At 39.2% G+C, this 17,479-nt stretch overlaps 1 protein-coding gene across 4 annotated transcripts in view; it reads right to left on the bottom strand.

The window, feature by feature from the left end:
* NAALADL2 (N-acetylated alpha-linked acidic dipeptidase like 2) overlaps positions 1-17,479 on the bottom strand; it is a 920,300-nt gene that overhangs the window by 23,464 nt on the left and 879,357 nt on the right. For 3 of the 4 annotated variants that reach the window (XM_073359348.2, XM_073359349.2, XM_073359350.2), the window contains one exon: positions 13,353-13,551. The exons of the other annotated variant lie outside the window; for it this stretch is intronic. In XM_073359348.2, the coding sequence (XP_073215449.2) occupies positions 13,353-13,551 (199 nt within the window). The remainder of the gene's footprint in view (positions 1-13,352; positions 13,552-17,479) is intronic. 4 annotated transcript variants of the gene reach the window in all.

Genomic DNA, 17,479 nt, shown 5'->3' on the forward strand with positions numbered 1-17,479 from the left:
AACAAGTTACAATTAGTTATATAAGTGCTATTAGAATGTTCAGGATTTAATTGGAAATGGTATAATTATTACTTTGTATGGTTTGCACTATATATATTTGGTGTGGGTGTTCTCAGTATAGTTCAGATCTCATAATTGTTTCATAAATCTCATAAAGGGTAATGTCTCTTATTTCTTTAGAAGGTAAATCAGCAAATAAGAATTGCTATAATGCTTTTATCATTTATTTTTAAATGGAAAGAACTTGCACAAAAGATTCTCTATATACTTAGTTTTATGGTCCAATCCACTTTTAACTATGTTGTGAAAGTGTTGAATACCTGATTTATAGTTTATTTATTGTCACTAGTCTTTACTATCCAAACAATTTACAAGACATGGACTAAGACACATATTCTAATCCGAAGAGCTCACAAACCCAGGTTCTAATCCTTTTGTGGTATCTGATAGCATAGACTTGGAGCAAATTGCCTGCCAAGAAAGCCCATATCCCGTTTTCATCAAATAAACCTCAATTTTATCAAATAAAGTATAATATCTTGGACACTATACTGGTAGATGGTGGTTAGTTTTCAAGTCTCTTGAAAATACTAGTTGTCTTTGCATATTTTCAGCACATTGAATATCTTTCCTTTATCTCCTGTGAATTATTTCTGCTTTAGTAGTTCAAGAACTGGAAATCTTAGACTATGTCTACAATGGCTATTGAATGACAAAACTTTTGTCTTTCAAAGGTGTTCAACCCCTCCCAGAAAGACAAAAGTTTTGCTGTAACTAGTGCAGTGTGAAAAGCCGCTCGTTGGGGGTAGAAGTTTTTTGTCGGCAGGAGAGCCAACAAACAGCAGCTACACTGCATACTTTTAGCAGCACAGCTGAAAGGACACAGTCCTGTTGCTAAAAGCTATGCCTTAGTGGCGTTGTGTGTTACTTTTTCAATCCCTAATATTTGATTGCATTATCTTTGATTTAAACCAACACAAACTACAATTGGATTGCCTGGTAGTGGGAGAGGTTTACAGTAAACAAGATCTGGAAGAGGTTCTTGTAGAGAAAAGCAAGGTAGGAAAAGCAGATGAAGAGGCAGGGAGGCTGAAGAAAAGATTATAGTATATAAGGCAAGAAATGACTAAGATGTAGAGAGGATTTTAGCAGTGAGGATTGACTAGAAAGGACTTTTTAGAGATACAAAAGACAACATAACAAGACTTTCAGTTGGAATATGTGGGTAACAGGACTCAAAGATGTATCTGGAGTGAGAGTCTGAGAACATAATGGAGTTGTCAACAGTGATAGAAAACTGACATAAAGGAGAAGGGTAAAGGAAGATAGATAAGTAGTTCTATTTTGGAAAAAATGAGTTTTGAGATGGCAGAAGAACATGTAGCAAGAGCTATTTATGAAAAAAAAAAGGAATTGCAAGTTTGGACAGACTTGAAGACATTGGAGTTGGAAAAATCTCATTCACAAATCATCAGCATGGAGGAAGAAGAGGAGAGAATTTCCTTATCCTTAGAGGATGGCAAGAAAATGATAAGAACTTATTTAATTCTGAAAAAACTTACAATTTCCTCCCCATCCTGCAGCATAACACAGAGTGTTACATTTATAAATATCATAGCAGGTTTTATGATAAAGTGGATACTTATCACCCACCATAGTTAATTTGGCATGGTCTTTGTGGCATTTCCCATTCTAAGGATCGGAAAGACCACTGAACATGTTTGGTTCAGGTCTGGTCAAAAATCTTCGTAGATCCAAACTGACAGAAATGTTATAACAAAGTTTGTTTAAACATTAAGTTACATGATGTGAAACCACAAAATGATGAGCTCAAAATGCAATGCAAAACTTGCAAAGTGTTTGTGACAAAAGAATTACTGTAATTCAACAGTTCTCTTTGCTGAGGTGGGTTTTTTTGTTTTGTTTTTGTTTTTTTAGTGACATTGCATTACATGTGTATCCATGTCACAATATAGGATTAGGAGGTCTTCTGGGAATATTTGTATCTATAAAGCTTGTCCTCCATAAAAACCAATGAGAAGTTTGTTTGCACACAGAGATTTTAAAAGGGACTTTAATTTTCTTAATAAACATATCTATTGAAGACTGAATCCTGGGGCATGTGAATTTTGTCACCTGAGAACCTGCTGTGGCTTATCAGCTAAACAGGAATATATCAAGTAGACTCTGTACATATATCAGGAGTGAATGCAACAGCGAAAGACAAAACTCAATCTGAAAGACAAACATTTGTTCTAATGAACAACAAACACTTGAGTGGCATGAGATTAGCAGCAAAGCAAAGTATATTATCATGTGGTGCTAAAAGTGCCTCTTCACAGTGCCTCAATATCATCATTATGGTGAATTTAAATTTTAGACTGAAGTAGTCAATTATTTTTTGTCAAGGTACAAATTTCTTGGTCAAGTTCACACTCCAGAGAAACATTTTTCACACCGCAATAACAATAATGGTAATAATTAGAAAATTAAAATATTTCACGATCCATTCAAAATGTCTCGCAGTCTGGATTTGGCCACAGTCTGCCTATTGACTACCCGTTCTAGATCCTTTATTTGCTATACTGTACCATTTCACAATATAACGATGTTATAGAGTGCTGACCTGTGTCCTGAGCCCTGGATGTAACCAGTAGCATGTTTGAATCTGCTTCAAGCCTCTTTTCTCAGGGCTTCAGCTTTATTTCTTCCAAAGAATCCAAATTCAGTACATCAGTAATCCCTTCCCTACGATTTCCTGCGGCAGTAGTCTCCTGTAGCACTCCACTAGTCTTCCTGCTGGCCAGCCACCTGGGAGTCACCACGCTCCAGGAGCCAGCCTCCTTCCTGTAGTTCTCCACCTCCAACTGAGCCATTTGCTGGCTTTCATAATCACTTGATCATTAACTGGTAGTTGATCCATCACAGATGAGGCTGGGTGCAACTCCTCTGTGACAGGAGTATTAGTGTAGTATAAATTGTTTTTTCATGCCAGATAGATTACTTCGAGACATAAAAACAATGCAGTCACTGAAAAATATTATTCAAAAAATGCATCATCCAGGGAACAAGAGTTTAGAAGCAATCTTGTATGAGAAAAATGAGTAACAAAATAAATTACTGGAAGTCCTTCTCGAAAAAGGTAGCAGATGCCAAGCTTACTTCCCCAGTGCTATTTGTAAATCATTTATGATCTCCACCAAAGTAGTCACAACAACTCAGGTAAGATTTTATGCAAAAATGGTGACCGATAGAGATAGCTTTAATGGACTGGGTAAAATTGGTAAGGTGCAGTAGGTGGACCTCAGCAATGGGTTTTATGCAAAGCTGAGTTAGGGAAGAGCTTTTGTAGAGTCACTACAAACATGTGTCAGTGTGGAGATACCTGTGCTTGAAGTGGCAGAATAATAGAAAGAATAAAAAATAATTGGAGCAGAAATGACAGGCTAATACCTTGCATGTACTCTTTGCTTTTTTTAAGACTGAAGAGACGAGGTTTGTTTGGTTTTTTTAGTGTCTCCTTCAGCTAAGAAAAGTATGGTGGGAACATCAAAGGAAATTTCAGAAGTGTCTGCAGTGAAAGAGAGAGTGTATCTCTAATGCAAATAACAAGTCATCTTAAGATGTGGTTGAGTGGTTAAAATGGACCAGAAGGAAGGAAACATACACCAAGAGAGGAAACCAATCCTGTTTGCATAGTGTGTGAATGCCAATACTGTATGAAGTTTCATAATTTTCACTGTTGTATTTGGAATATCATGGAACATTGTTATTTATTGTATAGGGCCGATAAGCATGTTAGACACTTGAAGAGAAAACACACAAAAATCAGGTCCCTGCCTGAAGATCTTACAATTTAACATATGGGTTTGACAGACAAATGGCACCCACAGGCCATGGTGATGGGCAGGGAATACCAACCAGAATAAAATAGAATATATTGGGACTAGGAGGAATGAGCTAACTTAGTCCAGTCATAGAAAAAAGTCTTGATAGTTTAACGTTTTTTAAAACATAAACACATTCAGTTAGGTGATGCTGCAGAAACGGGTTTTCAGGTGAGATTTTCATGAAATGATGGCAGAAGGGTTTTTGAAAGGCGTTTCAAAGATAAGAGACCGCAGGGCAGAAGCTGATGAAAAGGAGATACAGTAATGCACATACACCACACATCATAGATGGATTTGCCTGATTACCTAACAAATCAATGCTTATATACAGAAATTAATTTTGTCATCTTGTCGCAGGAACCAATGGAGCTTTTATTCCCCCATGTGGAGAGTTGGTTAATCAGTATCACTGTAAGGCGTCAGTTAATATTTCCATTGCTGGCAATTTGCTCCAGGTTTCTGCATTTTTTTTAGAAGAGGAAATATCTTCTCCTCTCCTTGGCATCCAGGTATACCAGTTTAGTGGGTGCTGATGGGGTTAAGATGTTTTGATTTATCAGCATCTATAGAACCAGTTTTTATTACTGCTGATACTGACCACCAGACTGAGAGGATGCAAGGGAAGATAATTCTATTAGTGGCTGTGATAAACTCATGTTTACAAACATCACCTATTTGCCATCAACTTGATGATCTAGGCCCCTGTCCAAAGTCCACTGAAGGTAATGGAAATATTGACCTCAGTGAACTTTAAGTATATGTATATGGTAAAGGGATTATCTATTTTTTGCAAAAACAATGAGGAGTTCTTGTGGCACCTTAGAGACTAACAAATGTATTTGGGCTTAAGCTTCCATGGGCTAGAATCCACTTCATCAGATGCATGGAGTGGAAAATACAGTAGCAGGTATATATATACCTAGTACATGAAAAGATGGGAGATGCCTTACCAAGTGGGGGGTCAGTCTAACGAGACAATTCAATTAACAGTAGAATACCAAGGGAGGAAAAATCACTTTTGTCATGGTAATGAGGGTGGCCCATTTCAAACAGTTGACAAGAGGGTGTGAGTAACAGTAGGGGGAAATTAGTATGGTTAAATCAGTTTTTGTAATGACCCATCCACTCCCAGTCTTTATTCAGGCCTAATTTTATGGTGTCCAGTTTGCAAATTAATTCCAGTTCTGCAGTTTCACATTGGAGTCTGTTTTTGAAGTTTTTTTGTTGAAAAATTGCCACTTTTAATTCTGTTATTGAGTGACCAGGGAGGTTGAAGTGTTCTCCTACTGGTTTTTGAATGTTACAATTCCTGATGTCAAATTTGTGTCCATTTAGTCTTTTGCGTAGAGACTGTCCGGTCTGGCCAATGTACATGGCAGAGGGGCTATTTTTTGCCTTTGCACTCATTTGTTAGGTTAGGTCAACTATAATACAGTACAGTCGAACTCAAAGAGGCATAAAAATAGAAAAGCTGCAACACTATGTAACCTCTGCTTTGAACCTACCAGCTTCTGGAACTCAGAACTCTAGAAGCCTGACCTTATGCACGACAACAACAACAGTCAGAGCCCTCTGACACCATTTCTCAGCATGGCTGGAGTCACGGATGGGTACAGAATGGACTAGAAACTCTTGGTAAAGCCAATAGGGAGGCTTCTGCATGGTGTGATATGGACAAATGGTTTGCTGAGCCAAAGATGAGCCAGGGCTGCTCAGCCCCTCAGTGGGAGGATCCAGCGTGACTCAGTGGCAGAGCCCAATTTTAGTTTCAGTTTTGAGCTTTGAGTTTGGGAGCTGAAATAAAAGCAGAACAGCCCAGAAAGTCTCTGATTTACTCCTCCGCCCTACAAAGAGAGCCTTTTAACTGCTGTGGGATCTAGTACATGGGAGGAGCAGCTCCAGCCCTGCAAAGTACATAATCCAGAATGGCTGAGATCTGACCCGGCGCTAGTTACTGAGAGCCAGCCAAGATCTCCACAGGCAAGAGAGGATCCTGCCCTGCTCTGGGGCAAAAACAAAGTAAGGGGACTCCTTTCTGTTCAAGCCAGCCAGTATTCACAACACTTGTATCCAGACTCATCCTCAGCATACTGCTCACATTAGAAGGTACCAGGGAGGGATCTGGGGATTGAGATAAGTTGTGTATATTAGAGGTTGGGGAATTTGTTGATGTGTTAGTACTTATTAACCGTAACCCTTTCCTTCCCCAAATAATATATTCCTGTTCCCAATAAAGTCCCCTTGTTATACTGTTATTTTTGGGGGGTGCCAATTGTTTGCTGGGGTTTGTGTTGATGTACTTCATTGTTTCTCGTGTACTGGGTTTTACACTCCTATCCACAAGTGGTAGAATTATTCGTGTTGGGCCCAGTGAGGAGTCACCAGGCATCACTAAAAAGAAGCCAGCCCATTCAGGGAAAGGGGAGAAGCCACAGCAAATAGCAAGCACCAGGGAGAAGAGTTGAGTTACACCTTATAGAGGAGGAGGGAGACTACGCTCGATCTGGGGGCATAAAAACTGTCCATGAAAGTTTATATATTCACCGGAATATTCATAGTTTGTAAAACTTCACAGAAGCCTGAGTCATTTGGTTGAGGACTTGTATTCAATTTGGAACAATATTTCCCATCTGCTTTGTTTACAGACACACAGAGTGGTTAAGCACTGGAATAAATTGCCTAGGAAGGTTGTGGAATCTCCATCACTGGAGATTTTTAAAAGCAGGTTAGACAAACACCTGTCAGGAATGGTCGAGATAATTAGTGCTGCCATGAGTGCAGGGGACTTGACTAGATGACCTCTCAAAGTCTCTTCCAGTTCCATGATTCTATGATTTCTAGGTTTTTGTTTAAAGGCACACACATTTTATTTTAACTTCAATGAAAGGTTTAATTCAGGTTTGGACCAAGATTTGGGATGGTTTTTATTTTGTCTGATCCTCTTTTCCACAATGCCTTGCCATCTTTTCTCTAAGCTAGAAAATAATCTTCACACTGTCATGAAATGCTCTTTGTGCAATTAAGGAAAGTATTAGGGAATGTGGCCAAGAATTCATGGAAGCTGTGGTCTTTAAATACAGTGGTGAAAATGTTGAATTCTGGGCCATTAGTGTACATCTTGTTTTCAGGGTTAAACAATCGCAACATGTGAGGCCAGGAAGGAATTTTCCCTCAGGTCACATTGACAATGACCACGGGTTTTTTTCTCCTTCCTCTGCAGCATCAGGGTGTGGGTCACTTGCCAGGATTATCTGGATATATATATATCTCACTTAATCATTTCCCTGGCATTGTGGAGGCCTCAGGCACTTGGGCACCTCATTCCCTCCTATTCTCTGCCTGTGGCACATGACAGTTTAGTCTCCTGTGGGATGTAATACTTTGGTCTCAGTTCCATTGTTGGACTCAGTGTGTAGGCACTGGGTGGTGTTAGTGGCCTGTGATACACAAGAGGTCAGACTAGATGATCAGGTGATCCCATCTGGCCTTAAGCTCTTTGACTTTAAACAAAAGAATATGCATATCATGACAGAGAATTCATTAGACCTAATAACAAAAGCAAATATCAGCAACATCTTAGAGCAAGCAATGGAAATCATCCCCACTTGATACAAGAGAGTAGCAGAAACAAACAAATCAGTAACCATCAGACTAACAGGTTCAGTTTACACAGACCGAGGATAACACAACACTGGCACAGTCATCAAACGATAAGACAAAACATCAGGTTCAATGTATTAGGTTCTAAGAGCTCAGAGTCCTGACTCTGCTCCTCTTCCCGTTCTGTGGAGCTCCCTTTCCCTCCCACCTCTGACTCAATCCCTTCACTCCGCTCTCACCACAGCAAGTCAACAGCCTTATGTTCCTTTTATTTTATGCCCCCTGCCAAGCCTCCTCTCAGAACAGAATCACTTTGGACTTCTGCTAACAAGTTCCTGCCCCCTGTCTGTCTTCAAATGCCATCTCTCAATACTGACTCCTGATCTAAGGGGGTTGGGCTCAAAACCCATCAGCTGGGGAAGTATGGCTTATCAGGCACACATGGTATAAGAGATCAAAAGGGCACATGAATGGAATGTTTTCAAATTGCAGCGTTAGATAGGGGAAAAGGACAAACTAAGTAAGGTTAGAAATGATTCCCCTGATACTGAGAAGATACAAAGAACATGTCACTTTTATGAACATCTGCAAAGCCACCTCATTGTCCTCCTTCCAATCCCTCCTTCAAATTCTCATTTGTAATGATGCCTAAAAGCTTAACAGCTAGGCAACAGGTGTGCAGTGATCACAGCCTATCATGTTGTCCAGTACCGTTTCATTGTTTGCTTGCACTCCCCTTCTCTTCATCCCCCTGTTGTCTCTTGTCTTATATTTAGATTGTAAGCTTTGGGGTAGAGATAATCTTTTTTATTATATGTTTTAATCGTGCCTAGCACAATGGGGTCCTGATCCATGTCTCAGGCTCCATGCTGATATTCAATTCATTATTATTAATAATAAAATAATGACTCAAAAATAAGAAAATCAAGAAGGCAGAACTGCACAGCAAAAACTGCAATAAAAAGTAAATTGGAAGAAAGAAAGTGGGTAGCTGAAAGGAAGGAAAGAAACACAGGATATGTACACATCATACATTCAAGAGAATAAAAAAAAATTCAAATAACCATCAATTTACAATATAAGGGCAGATTCAATTATAAGAACAGGAAGAGAGATGGAAAATATCCAGTAGCTTTCAAACCTTGCCCTTCTCGATGATAATATCACAGTGGAAGAGGAAGGGAAAATATCAGGTTTAGGATTAGGGAACGGAGAACTGATTCACATAAAATTTAAAAAAATGAATTTTCATCCAAAACACAAATCAAACTTGAAAATAACCTTTTGTGAGGCAGGAAAAACTTCCTCACCCCATTGTTATTCATCTCTGTCCAGGTTTCTGGTTAAGACTAGAAGCAGAAAGCCCTAACATTTCCTGGTAGAAGTTGCTCTTGTGTATTTCCAGTATAGCTGGGACCAGGAAATCTTGAGAGAGCATGTTATTGTGAGATTTTTCAGATTTGCCAGATAATATGGATAATCAATCAAATGGTGGTGCTTTCTTAAACTAGACTGAATGGGCTTTTAAGGTTTGCTCATCACAGTAAGTTTATTATAATTACGTGTGAAAATGATCAATAATCGAAGGAACTTGAATTCTATCAGTTTACTAGAGTTATATGGTCACTCATTATTAATAATTATTTAATTTCATTACAGTAGGTCCTGTGCTAAGCACATACAGACAGATAGTAAGAAACACTTGCTGCGCCAGACAGCTTACAATCCATGTAGACAAGACAGACAAAGGAAGGAACACTATCCCCATTTTACAGATGGAAAACTGGGACACAAGGAGGTTAAGTGATTTGCCAAAGTTTGCCCAGGAAGCCTGTGGCAAAGCACAGCCTAAATGTCTTGAGTCTCAGTCTAGTGCCTTAGCCACAAGCGCCATCCTTCCTTTTCAGCTTAGATTCTAGAAAAGAACAATATAGTATAGCTTCAAAGACCTAAGGATTAAGGATAAACACCAGCCTGCCAATAGTGACTGAGAAGTGATGCCTTAACTTCAGTGAATTTTGTCAAGTACTTTGATTGAGCGTGAGAATATGAGTCCAAATGACTATACAGGAAGAAATCATTTTTTCATGAAGAATATGTGCTTTATTGTGCACACACATTCTTCCTTCAAAAGACAGTAAATTACAGTATTTATGGAATCTTAATGATCTAAACACAGTTGGAGCCTGAAGGTCAAGGCTGCAAACTGCATCCTAAATTTCTGTTCACAGATGAAGTACAGTATTTATTGTGGCACTGCTTGTGCTGCCATAGTTAAAGGTCTGCCAGCGTTGCCATTATAAACCACTATTTCAGAGGGTTATAACTTGCCCATCAATCTTCGCACTGGGATGAAACACAGCACACAAGGTCTCAGCTGTGGGATTGATTTTTGTTGTTGTTGTTTTCTTTACCAAATTACAAAAAAGAAATTCATCTGGTGAGTTTTAAAGTTATGACAGCAATAAAATAAAGGTCACTCGTTTCAAATACTTTTTAGTGTTCCTATTGTATAACCCAGCTATAATAGCTTCAGCTTTAAGACAAACTTTGCAGGCCATTTATACATTATTACACCAGCACTTAATTCTTTAAATAAGGAATTACCCCCCCCCCCAGAAATCGTTAAAAATACTGCAAATAAAGTTGCATCAGTGGATTAACATTTCCCTCCCAAAAGGAAGCTATGGTGCATCTTGTTATTCTTAAAACAAACAAACAAACAAGCAAATCAGATTTCTAGTTGTACTGCCTGAGTCTCGTTTACACTAAGGGTACATCTAAAGCTGGAGGATCAATTTAAAATGCACGTACATGCTAGCTTTCACAGTGCTAGTGTGCTACAAACAGTGCAGCCACGGTGGTGCAGGCTGGCTGCCCGAGTGTATACCTATGTTATCAGATGGGATTGTACATGGGTGGCTATCCCATACCACTATAGTTACACTGCTATTTTTAGCTCACTATCTCAATCAAAACTAGCTTGTGTATGTCTAATGAGCTGGAAATTACACTTAAAGCTGCAGTATAGGCATAAGTCTCCTTTACACTGCCCTGGCTATGTACGGGGGCTTGAAAGGACACGCACATGAAATTTACTATTTACTTAGTGTGAATGAGAATCGGGCCTGTTGTGTAAGACACCTCCCTTTAAAATGGTTTGACAAGAGTCTTCATCAAATAGCATTGTTGGATTCCATGTTATTGTTTCTTAGTGGCCCTGGATCACATTTGCTTAGTTTCCAAGGTGTATCAAATGGGGGTCTGTCCTGGGTCCAGTACTAGTCAATATTTCCATCAGTGATCTGGATAATGGAGTAGAGATTATGCTTATAAAATCTGCAGATGACATGATGCTGGGAGGAGTTGCAAGCACTTTGGAGGACAGGATTAGAATTCAAAAAACCTTGACAAATTGGAGAACTGATTGGGAGAACTGAAATCAACAAAATGAAATTCAATAGAGACAAGTATGAAGTTCTACACTTAGGTAGGAAAAAAATCAAATGCCTACAAAATAGAGAATAACTGGCAAGGCAGTAGTACTGCAGAAAAGGACCTGGCGGTTATAATGGATCACAAATTGAATATAAATCAACAATGTGATGCAGTTGCAAAAAAGGCTCATATCATTCTGGGGTGTATTAATAGAAGTGTAATGTAAGACACAGAAAGTTATTGTTCCACACCAGTACCAAGTAGAGAGGTCTAAGTCAGAATACTGTGTCAGTTCTGCGTGCCGTACTTTCAGAAAGATGTGGACAAATTGGAGAGAGTCCAGAGGAAAGCAACAAAAATTACAAAAGTTTTAGAAAACCTGATCTATGAGGAAAGGTTAAAAACTGGGCATGTTTAACTTAGAGAAGAAAAGACTGATGGGGGACCTGATAAGTCTTCAAATATGTTAAGGGCTATTATAAAGAGGATGGTGATCAATTCTTCTCCAGGGCCTTTGGAGGTAGGACAAGAAGCGATAGGCTTAACCTGCAGCAAGGGAGATTTAAGTTAGATTTTAGAAAAAAAAACTTTTAATTAAGCACTGCTATAGACTTCAAAGGGAGGTTGTGAATCACTGTAATTGGAGATTTTTAAGAACAAGTTGGACAAACACCTGTCAAGGATGGTCTAGGTATATCTAGTCCTGCCTCAGTGCAGGGGGCTGGACAAGATAAGCTCTTGAGGTCCCTTCCAGCTCTACATTTCTATGATTGTGTGATCTCCACCCTATTGTGAATTGCTCTCTACTTAGGAAGGCAGGAGTACTTCTTCGATCAATTTCTGTAGATTGGAGGATGGTGAAAAGTTAAATTTACATTTTACTTCCATACAGAGCAATTACATCTTATCAAGGAACAAAAGATGATAAACACTGCAAGGATATGAAAATAAGGAGAACACAATATGACCCAATGGAAGTGTTTCTCACTATCCAGAGTTTAGACATTTCCTATTTTTAAAAAATTAATAAAAAGTACACATTTATATTGGGACAGATGCACCAGAGTGCTCTTGTGATGCAAATACAGTCACCCATTTGAAGGGGTTTATAAAGCCAAGGATATGACTGCTTTGTGATGTCAGAGCAACTCAGAGCAGCCACTGAGTATGACTGAATATGGTCTACCAGTCATTCTTTGGTGAACATCTTCCTTCATGCCACAAGCTCAACTACTGTGAGAATGACATTGATTGGTCCCACCACAAATTTTACTCTTCTGTTAATATCGCCTTCATTATAGCTATAGGACTGATTCATTTGCATTCTAGGCTCCCCCCACAATCTACTTTTCTTATATGGTTGCACCTGTTTTATACCATCCTCAATGCTTGGAATAATCTCCCTCTTCTTAAGTACCAAGCTTTCGACTCTCCTCCAAATCCTCCCTGGAGGACCCAAACCAATGCTCATCTTGGAGCAATTAAAGGGAGGAAGACAGAAAAAGAAAAACATTTCCCATCTATTTCGTTTTGAGAAAACCATAAAACAACATGATCACTACTGAGCAGGACTTAAATCCTAAACATTTGGGTCTGGAAAGTTGCTTAGAACTATTTTAAAATAGTATGATGGAAACAGTCAAATGGTTGCCTTTAACCAAACACATTTTTTTAAACTAACAAGGAGTACAAATTTCTCCAACTACCAAGTCAACTCTGGAAGCAGAAGTGAGGAAGGCTCATTCTTTCTTCTCTAGAAGATGAAAAGTGGACTGCTTGAGCCATTTAAAACTAGTCTGGACAAAGCACTTTAATGTTCAATAGGGAACAATTCAGGTAAGGGGGAGATAAACTAAATGCCCCCAAAGCTCCAAAACGCTAGTTACTATGAGGAGGAAGTTATGGAAGATGGCTGACTAAAGCCCTACCATTCAGACCAAGGTACTATCTTTGTCCTATTGAAAGTACCTAGACAAGGAAAGATAAATTAGCACACAAGTACAGATTTTATATATATCACTTTGCTTAATCTTCTGTAAATCAGTGTTTAAATTTTTTTGTAAAGTTTTTAATAAAACATTGAGAAGCATGTCAAATACCATTCGATTTCAAAATATTTTTTCTTTTGAAAGCTTACTGTACCATCTAACATAAATATCTGTCATGCTGCTTGAGCTCCTATAGCACAGAACATCTTGTTAGCAGTGATATCATGTCAGAAATGTTACAAAGATGCACTCTAATCACCTCCTGCACTGGTATGAATTTACATTTTTTGCTGTAAGGATTTTTTTTCTAATTTAGCTTTTATCTTGGATTCTCACTGAGACTTTTAAAAGAGGTATGACAGTTTTGAAAGCTAAGCAATGTGAGATTATTATTTTAGTTGGAATAAATGAATGGAGAACATACTGAACATCCTACCTGTAAAACCCTGGAGGAGCTTGTTGAACTAAGAAGTTTTGCTCCAGACCTTGGAGAACATCATTAAGCATTCTCATTCGGATAGGAGCTCTCTCCTTGGGGTCATTAGCTGGACGCATCTCATCTGACTGGAATAATTCTGCACTGTCCCTCAGTCTTGAAGCCATTGCCAGCAACTGACGAATGTCTAGTTGGTCACCTAGTAATGATAACAGAAAGATACAGGTCTGTAAATTATTCAAAAGGCAATAATTTATTGCTGTTGTCAATAAAATAACCTATACTTTTTAAAAATGGCCAAGTTGTCTTAGGCTGGAACAAAGGCATCCCTGATGGAGTTAAACCATGGGTCAATGGAGCCTATAATCTATTTCACATGTACAGTAATTTCTCCAGCAGTACCAACTTGTGCAGTGATATCTTAAAAATCTTACAAGCTAAGAAGAGTCAGATCTGGCCAGTATTTGGATGGGAACCCTGCAATGAAAACTTACTTCTGCAAGAAGTGATGGTTAAATATCAGTAGCTGGAAAGCTTCTTTCTGAGACAGTATGGATCCAGTGCTGTTAGATACTGCTTCTCATGCCACAGATTCTCTCTCTTCAATATGTATGTATTAGTCTACTGCATCTGAAAACCTATCCCTATAGTATATAAGCACCAGCTCCTGCCCTTTCACCCTTTTCTCCCTCATAAAAAGCACAAAATCATACATACCAGAGCAAGAATTTACTTGAATTCCATCTCTCATCTTAGAATACTAAGCATACTGAAACTCTGTAGCCCATAAGGCTATCTTGCCTTTATTATATCCAGCAGTTATGCAAGAAACCTATAGGCCTGTATCCTGTAAGACATTAGCTTCAGCCATTAGCATAACGCTTTGGCACAGATAAATGGCCCAACCTTAACCCCTAAGTTTGAGGAACAGAGTGCGAGGGGGAGTTTTGTCCATAATGACACCAGCCAATGACAGACACCTGAGCTAACACCACCTTTCGGAAAGTTTTGGAAAGAACATCCAATCACAAGAGTGCCATGGCAACAAATTGACATATATGATAACAAGTTGAGATCATGAATATACTAACCTATAGAAGGACATCCCAACATTAATAGGGTGAGGAAATACAAATAAGGAAGAGGAGAGAAACCCCTACTGGCACTAGACATGGTGGCATCAGTATAACATATTATGAAAGCTGTGTCCCAGGCTGTGTGTTGTAGGGGAGAAAGAGAGATGTGGCCCTTGAGAGGTGCCAGAATGATGGCCACTGGTGGTGATGATGAGGAAGATAATGGCTAACATTTTGGGTTGTTCTGCAGGGGATGGTGTGAGTGCAGATGTTCAGATGTACTTTCTGTATTATCTCTATGTACTGATTTAGAGTGTTTTTGACTTCGCTAAATGTATTAATAAATTATTCGCAAAAAGAATAGGCGTACTTGTGGCACCTTACAGACTAACCAATTTATTTGAGCATGAGCTTTCGTGAGCTACAGCTCACTTCATCGTGAAAGCTGTGAAAGCTCACGAAAGCTCATGCTCAAATAAATTGGTTAGTCTCTAAGGTGCCACAAGTACTCCTTTTCTTTTTGCGAATACAGACTAACACGGCTGTTACTCTGAAATCTAATAAATTATTATAACTATAGAAGGTTTCCTATAATGTGAGTGTTGCAGCTGTGCACATCAGGGTTCCCAATATATATATTAATTTTAATAATACTGGGCCTGATCTTGGGACAAGAACCTGTCAACCCTCAAAGTGATAACTGGGAATTCTTAAGTAAACAATAAATAAATATAATTAATAAACTATAGATTGGGCTACAACTTCTTAAAGGTTAATCACATTTGTAGAAGGGGTTTGAAATGATTCCTCTACAGTTAAACTGTAAGTAAATGCAGATGCTGTTAACACTTAAAGGGACATTTAAGTGTTATACTCCAATTACCTCAGTGTTTTCAAAATTATTAACACCACAGTGAAAGATAACCTGGCCTGATATTTGCAACCGATGGAGATATTGAACAAATGAGAGCTTATACCAATGCACAGCCCAGATTCAGTTGAGATTGTTCCTGACTTAAAGAGAAGAGAGAAAAAAATGAGATGCATGAATTGGAGAGTCTCCTGGGTTGTGGAGTGTATTCCCACCTAAAGTGCTGGTGAAGAGTATGCTCTCCTCTTAGTGCGTGCACAGATCCCAGTAAGGGTTCACAGAATCAACAGTGTTGATGGTAAGAGCAAGATCTCCCTGGCCTATTAATGATGGGAAATGAAACTAGTGATTCAAATAAACCTCAACATTTTTAAATGCTAAATTTGATCCAAACATAACTTCCAGGGTTTTAGAAATTTGCCCATCAGTAGCTGAAAGTACAATCTTCAAATATTTTTGGATCTAAGATTTTAGCTCATGGGTATGTATAATTAACACCAAAGAGAAGAATACACAACCCCAAGATTACAAGTTAAAGGTACCAAAGTTGCTTGGTTAATAAATATAAACAGATATCAGAACTGATTCATTACCACCACCAAAACCTCTTTGGGTACATGGATGGGTGGACATAGAAATAACATTGTGAGGCTGAAGAATCCAGCAGGACCCCCTGAACTTCCCACTGTCTCCTTGCCCTGAACAGAGTACTTGCTATTGATTATATTTTACAAAGGGAGAGGGGAGCTTACAGATCGCCCACACACTCTTCTGGCTGTTGCATTCAAATCTGGTGCAAATCTGGAGTCATCCAAAATGCATCATCATGGTGGAGAAGACCGCAGGTGGTGTAGCAGAGGTTGCCACATTTGCTGAAGTATCAATATGAATTTCAGCACAGGCAGAAGTCACTTTGAGGGGGGAAAGTGAGAGAGGGTGGGTTAGGGTCAGATTTGGTTTGGGATAAGATTTCTTTGGGGCATAGGGGAAGGAGAGGTTGGGCTGCTTCTAACTGTTTTTAACTTGTTTGCTATTCCCTAATGAGGATGGATGATAGGCAGTGATCCTGTACCACTGTATTGACATAATTATGGATTAGAACTGTGAAGTTTAGTGACTGATTACATTAGGTTGACAACTCAGTCAAATATTATTTGAAGGTATAAAATGTACTCATAGGAAGCAGAAAATTTTTGGAAAAATATTACATGAAAAATTAATGCTCTTACTTATCAAAGCTTATCTTCTATTTTATCTTATTCTATCTTATCTTCTATCAACACAGCATGGAGAGTAGGTGGCCAGCCCTCTGTGGAGAAAGAAGTGGTTAGGGACTATTTAGAAAAGCTGGACGTGCACAAGTCCATGGGGCCGGATGCGTTGCATCCGAGAGTGCTAAAGGAGTTGGCGGCTGTGATTGCAGAGCCATTGCCCATTATCTTTGAAAACTCATGGCGATCGGGGGAAGTCCTGGACGACTGGAAAAAGGCTAATGTAGTGCCAATCTTTAAAAAAGGGAAGAAGGAGGATCCTGGGAACTACAGGCCAGTCAGCCTCACCTCAGTCCCCGGAAAAATCATGGAGCAGGTCCTCAAGGAATCAATCCTGAAGCACTTACATGAGAGGAAAGTGATCAGGAACAGTCAGCATGGATTCATCAAGGATAGGTCATGCCTGACTAATCTAATCACCTTCTGTGATGAGATTACTGGTTCTGTGGATGAAGGGAAAGCAGCGGATGTATTGTTTCTTGACTTTAGCAAAGCTTTTGACACGGTCTCCCACAGTATTCTTGTCAGCAAGTTAAAGAAGTATGGGCTGGATGAATGCACTATAAGGTGGGTAGAAAGTTGTCTAGACTGTCGGGCTCAACGGGTAGTGATCAATGGCTCCATGTCTAGATGGCAGCCGGTATCAAGTGGAGTGCCCCAAGGGTCGGTCCTGGGGCCGGTTTTGTTCAGTATCTTCCTAAATGATCTGGAGGATTGCACTCTCAGCAAATTTGCGGATGATACTAAACTAGGAGGAGTGGTAGATACGGTGGCAGATAGGGATAGGATACAGAGGGACCTAGACAAATTGGAGGATTGGGCCAAAAGAAATCTGATGAGGTTCAACAAGGATAAGTGCAGGGTCCTGCACTTAGAACGGAAGAATTCAATGCACCGCTGCAGACGAGG

This window comes from Lepidochelys kempii, chromosome 9 (genome assembly GCF_965140285.1).
Source record: "Lepidochelys kempii isolate rLepKem1 chromosome 9, rLepKem1.hap1, whole genome shotgun sequence".
NCBI classification, from domain to species: domain Eukaryota; kingdom Metazoa; phylum Chordata; order Testudines; family Cheloniidae; genus Lepidochelys; species Lepidochelys kempii.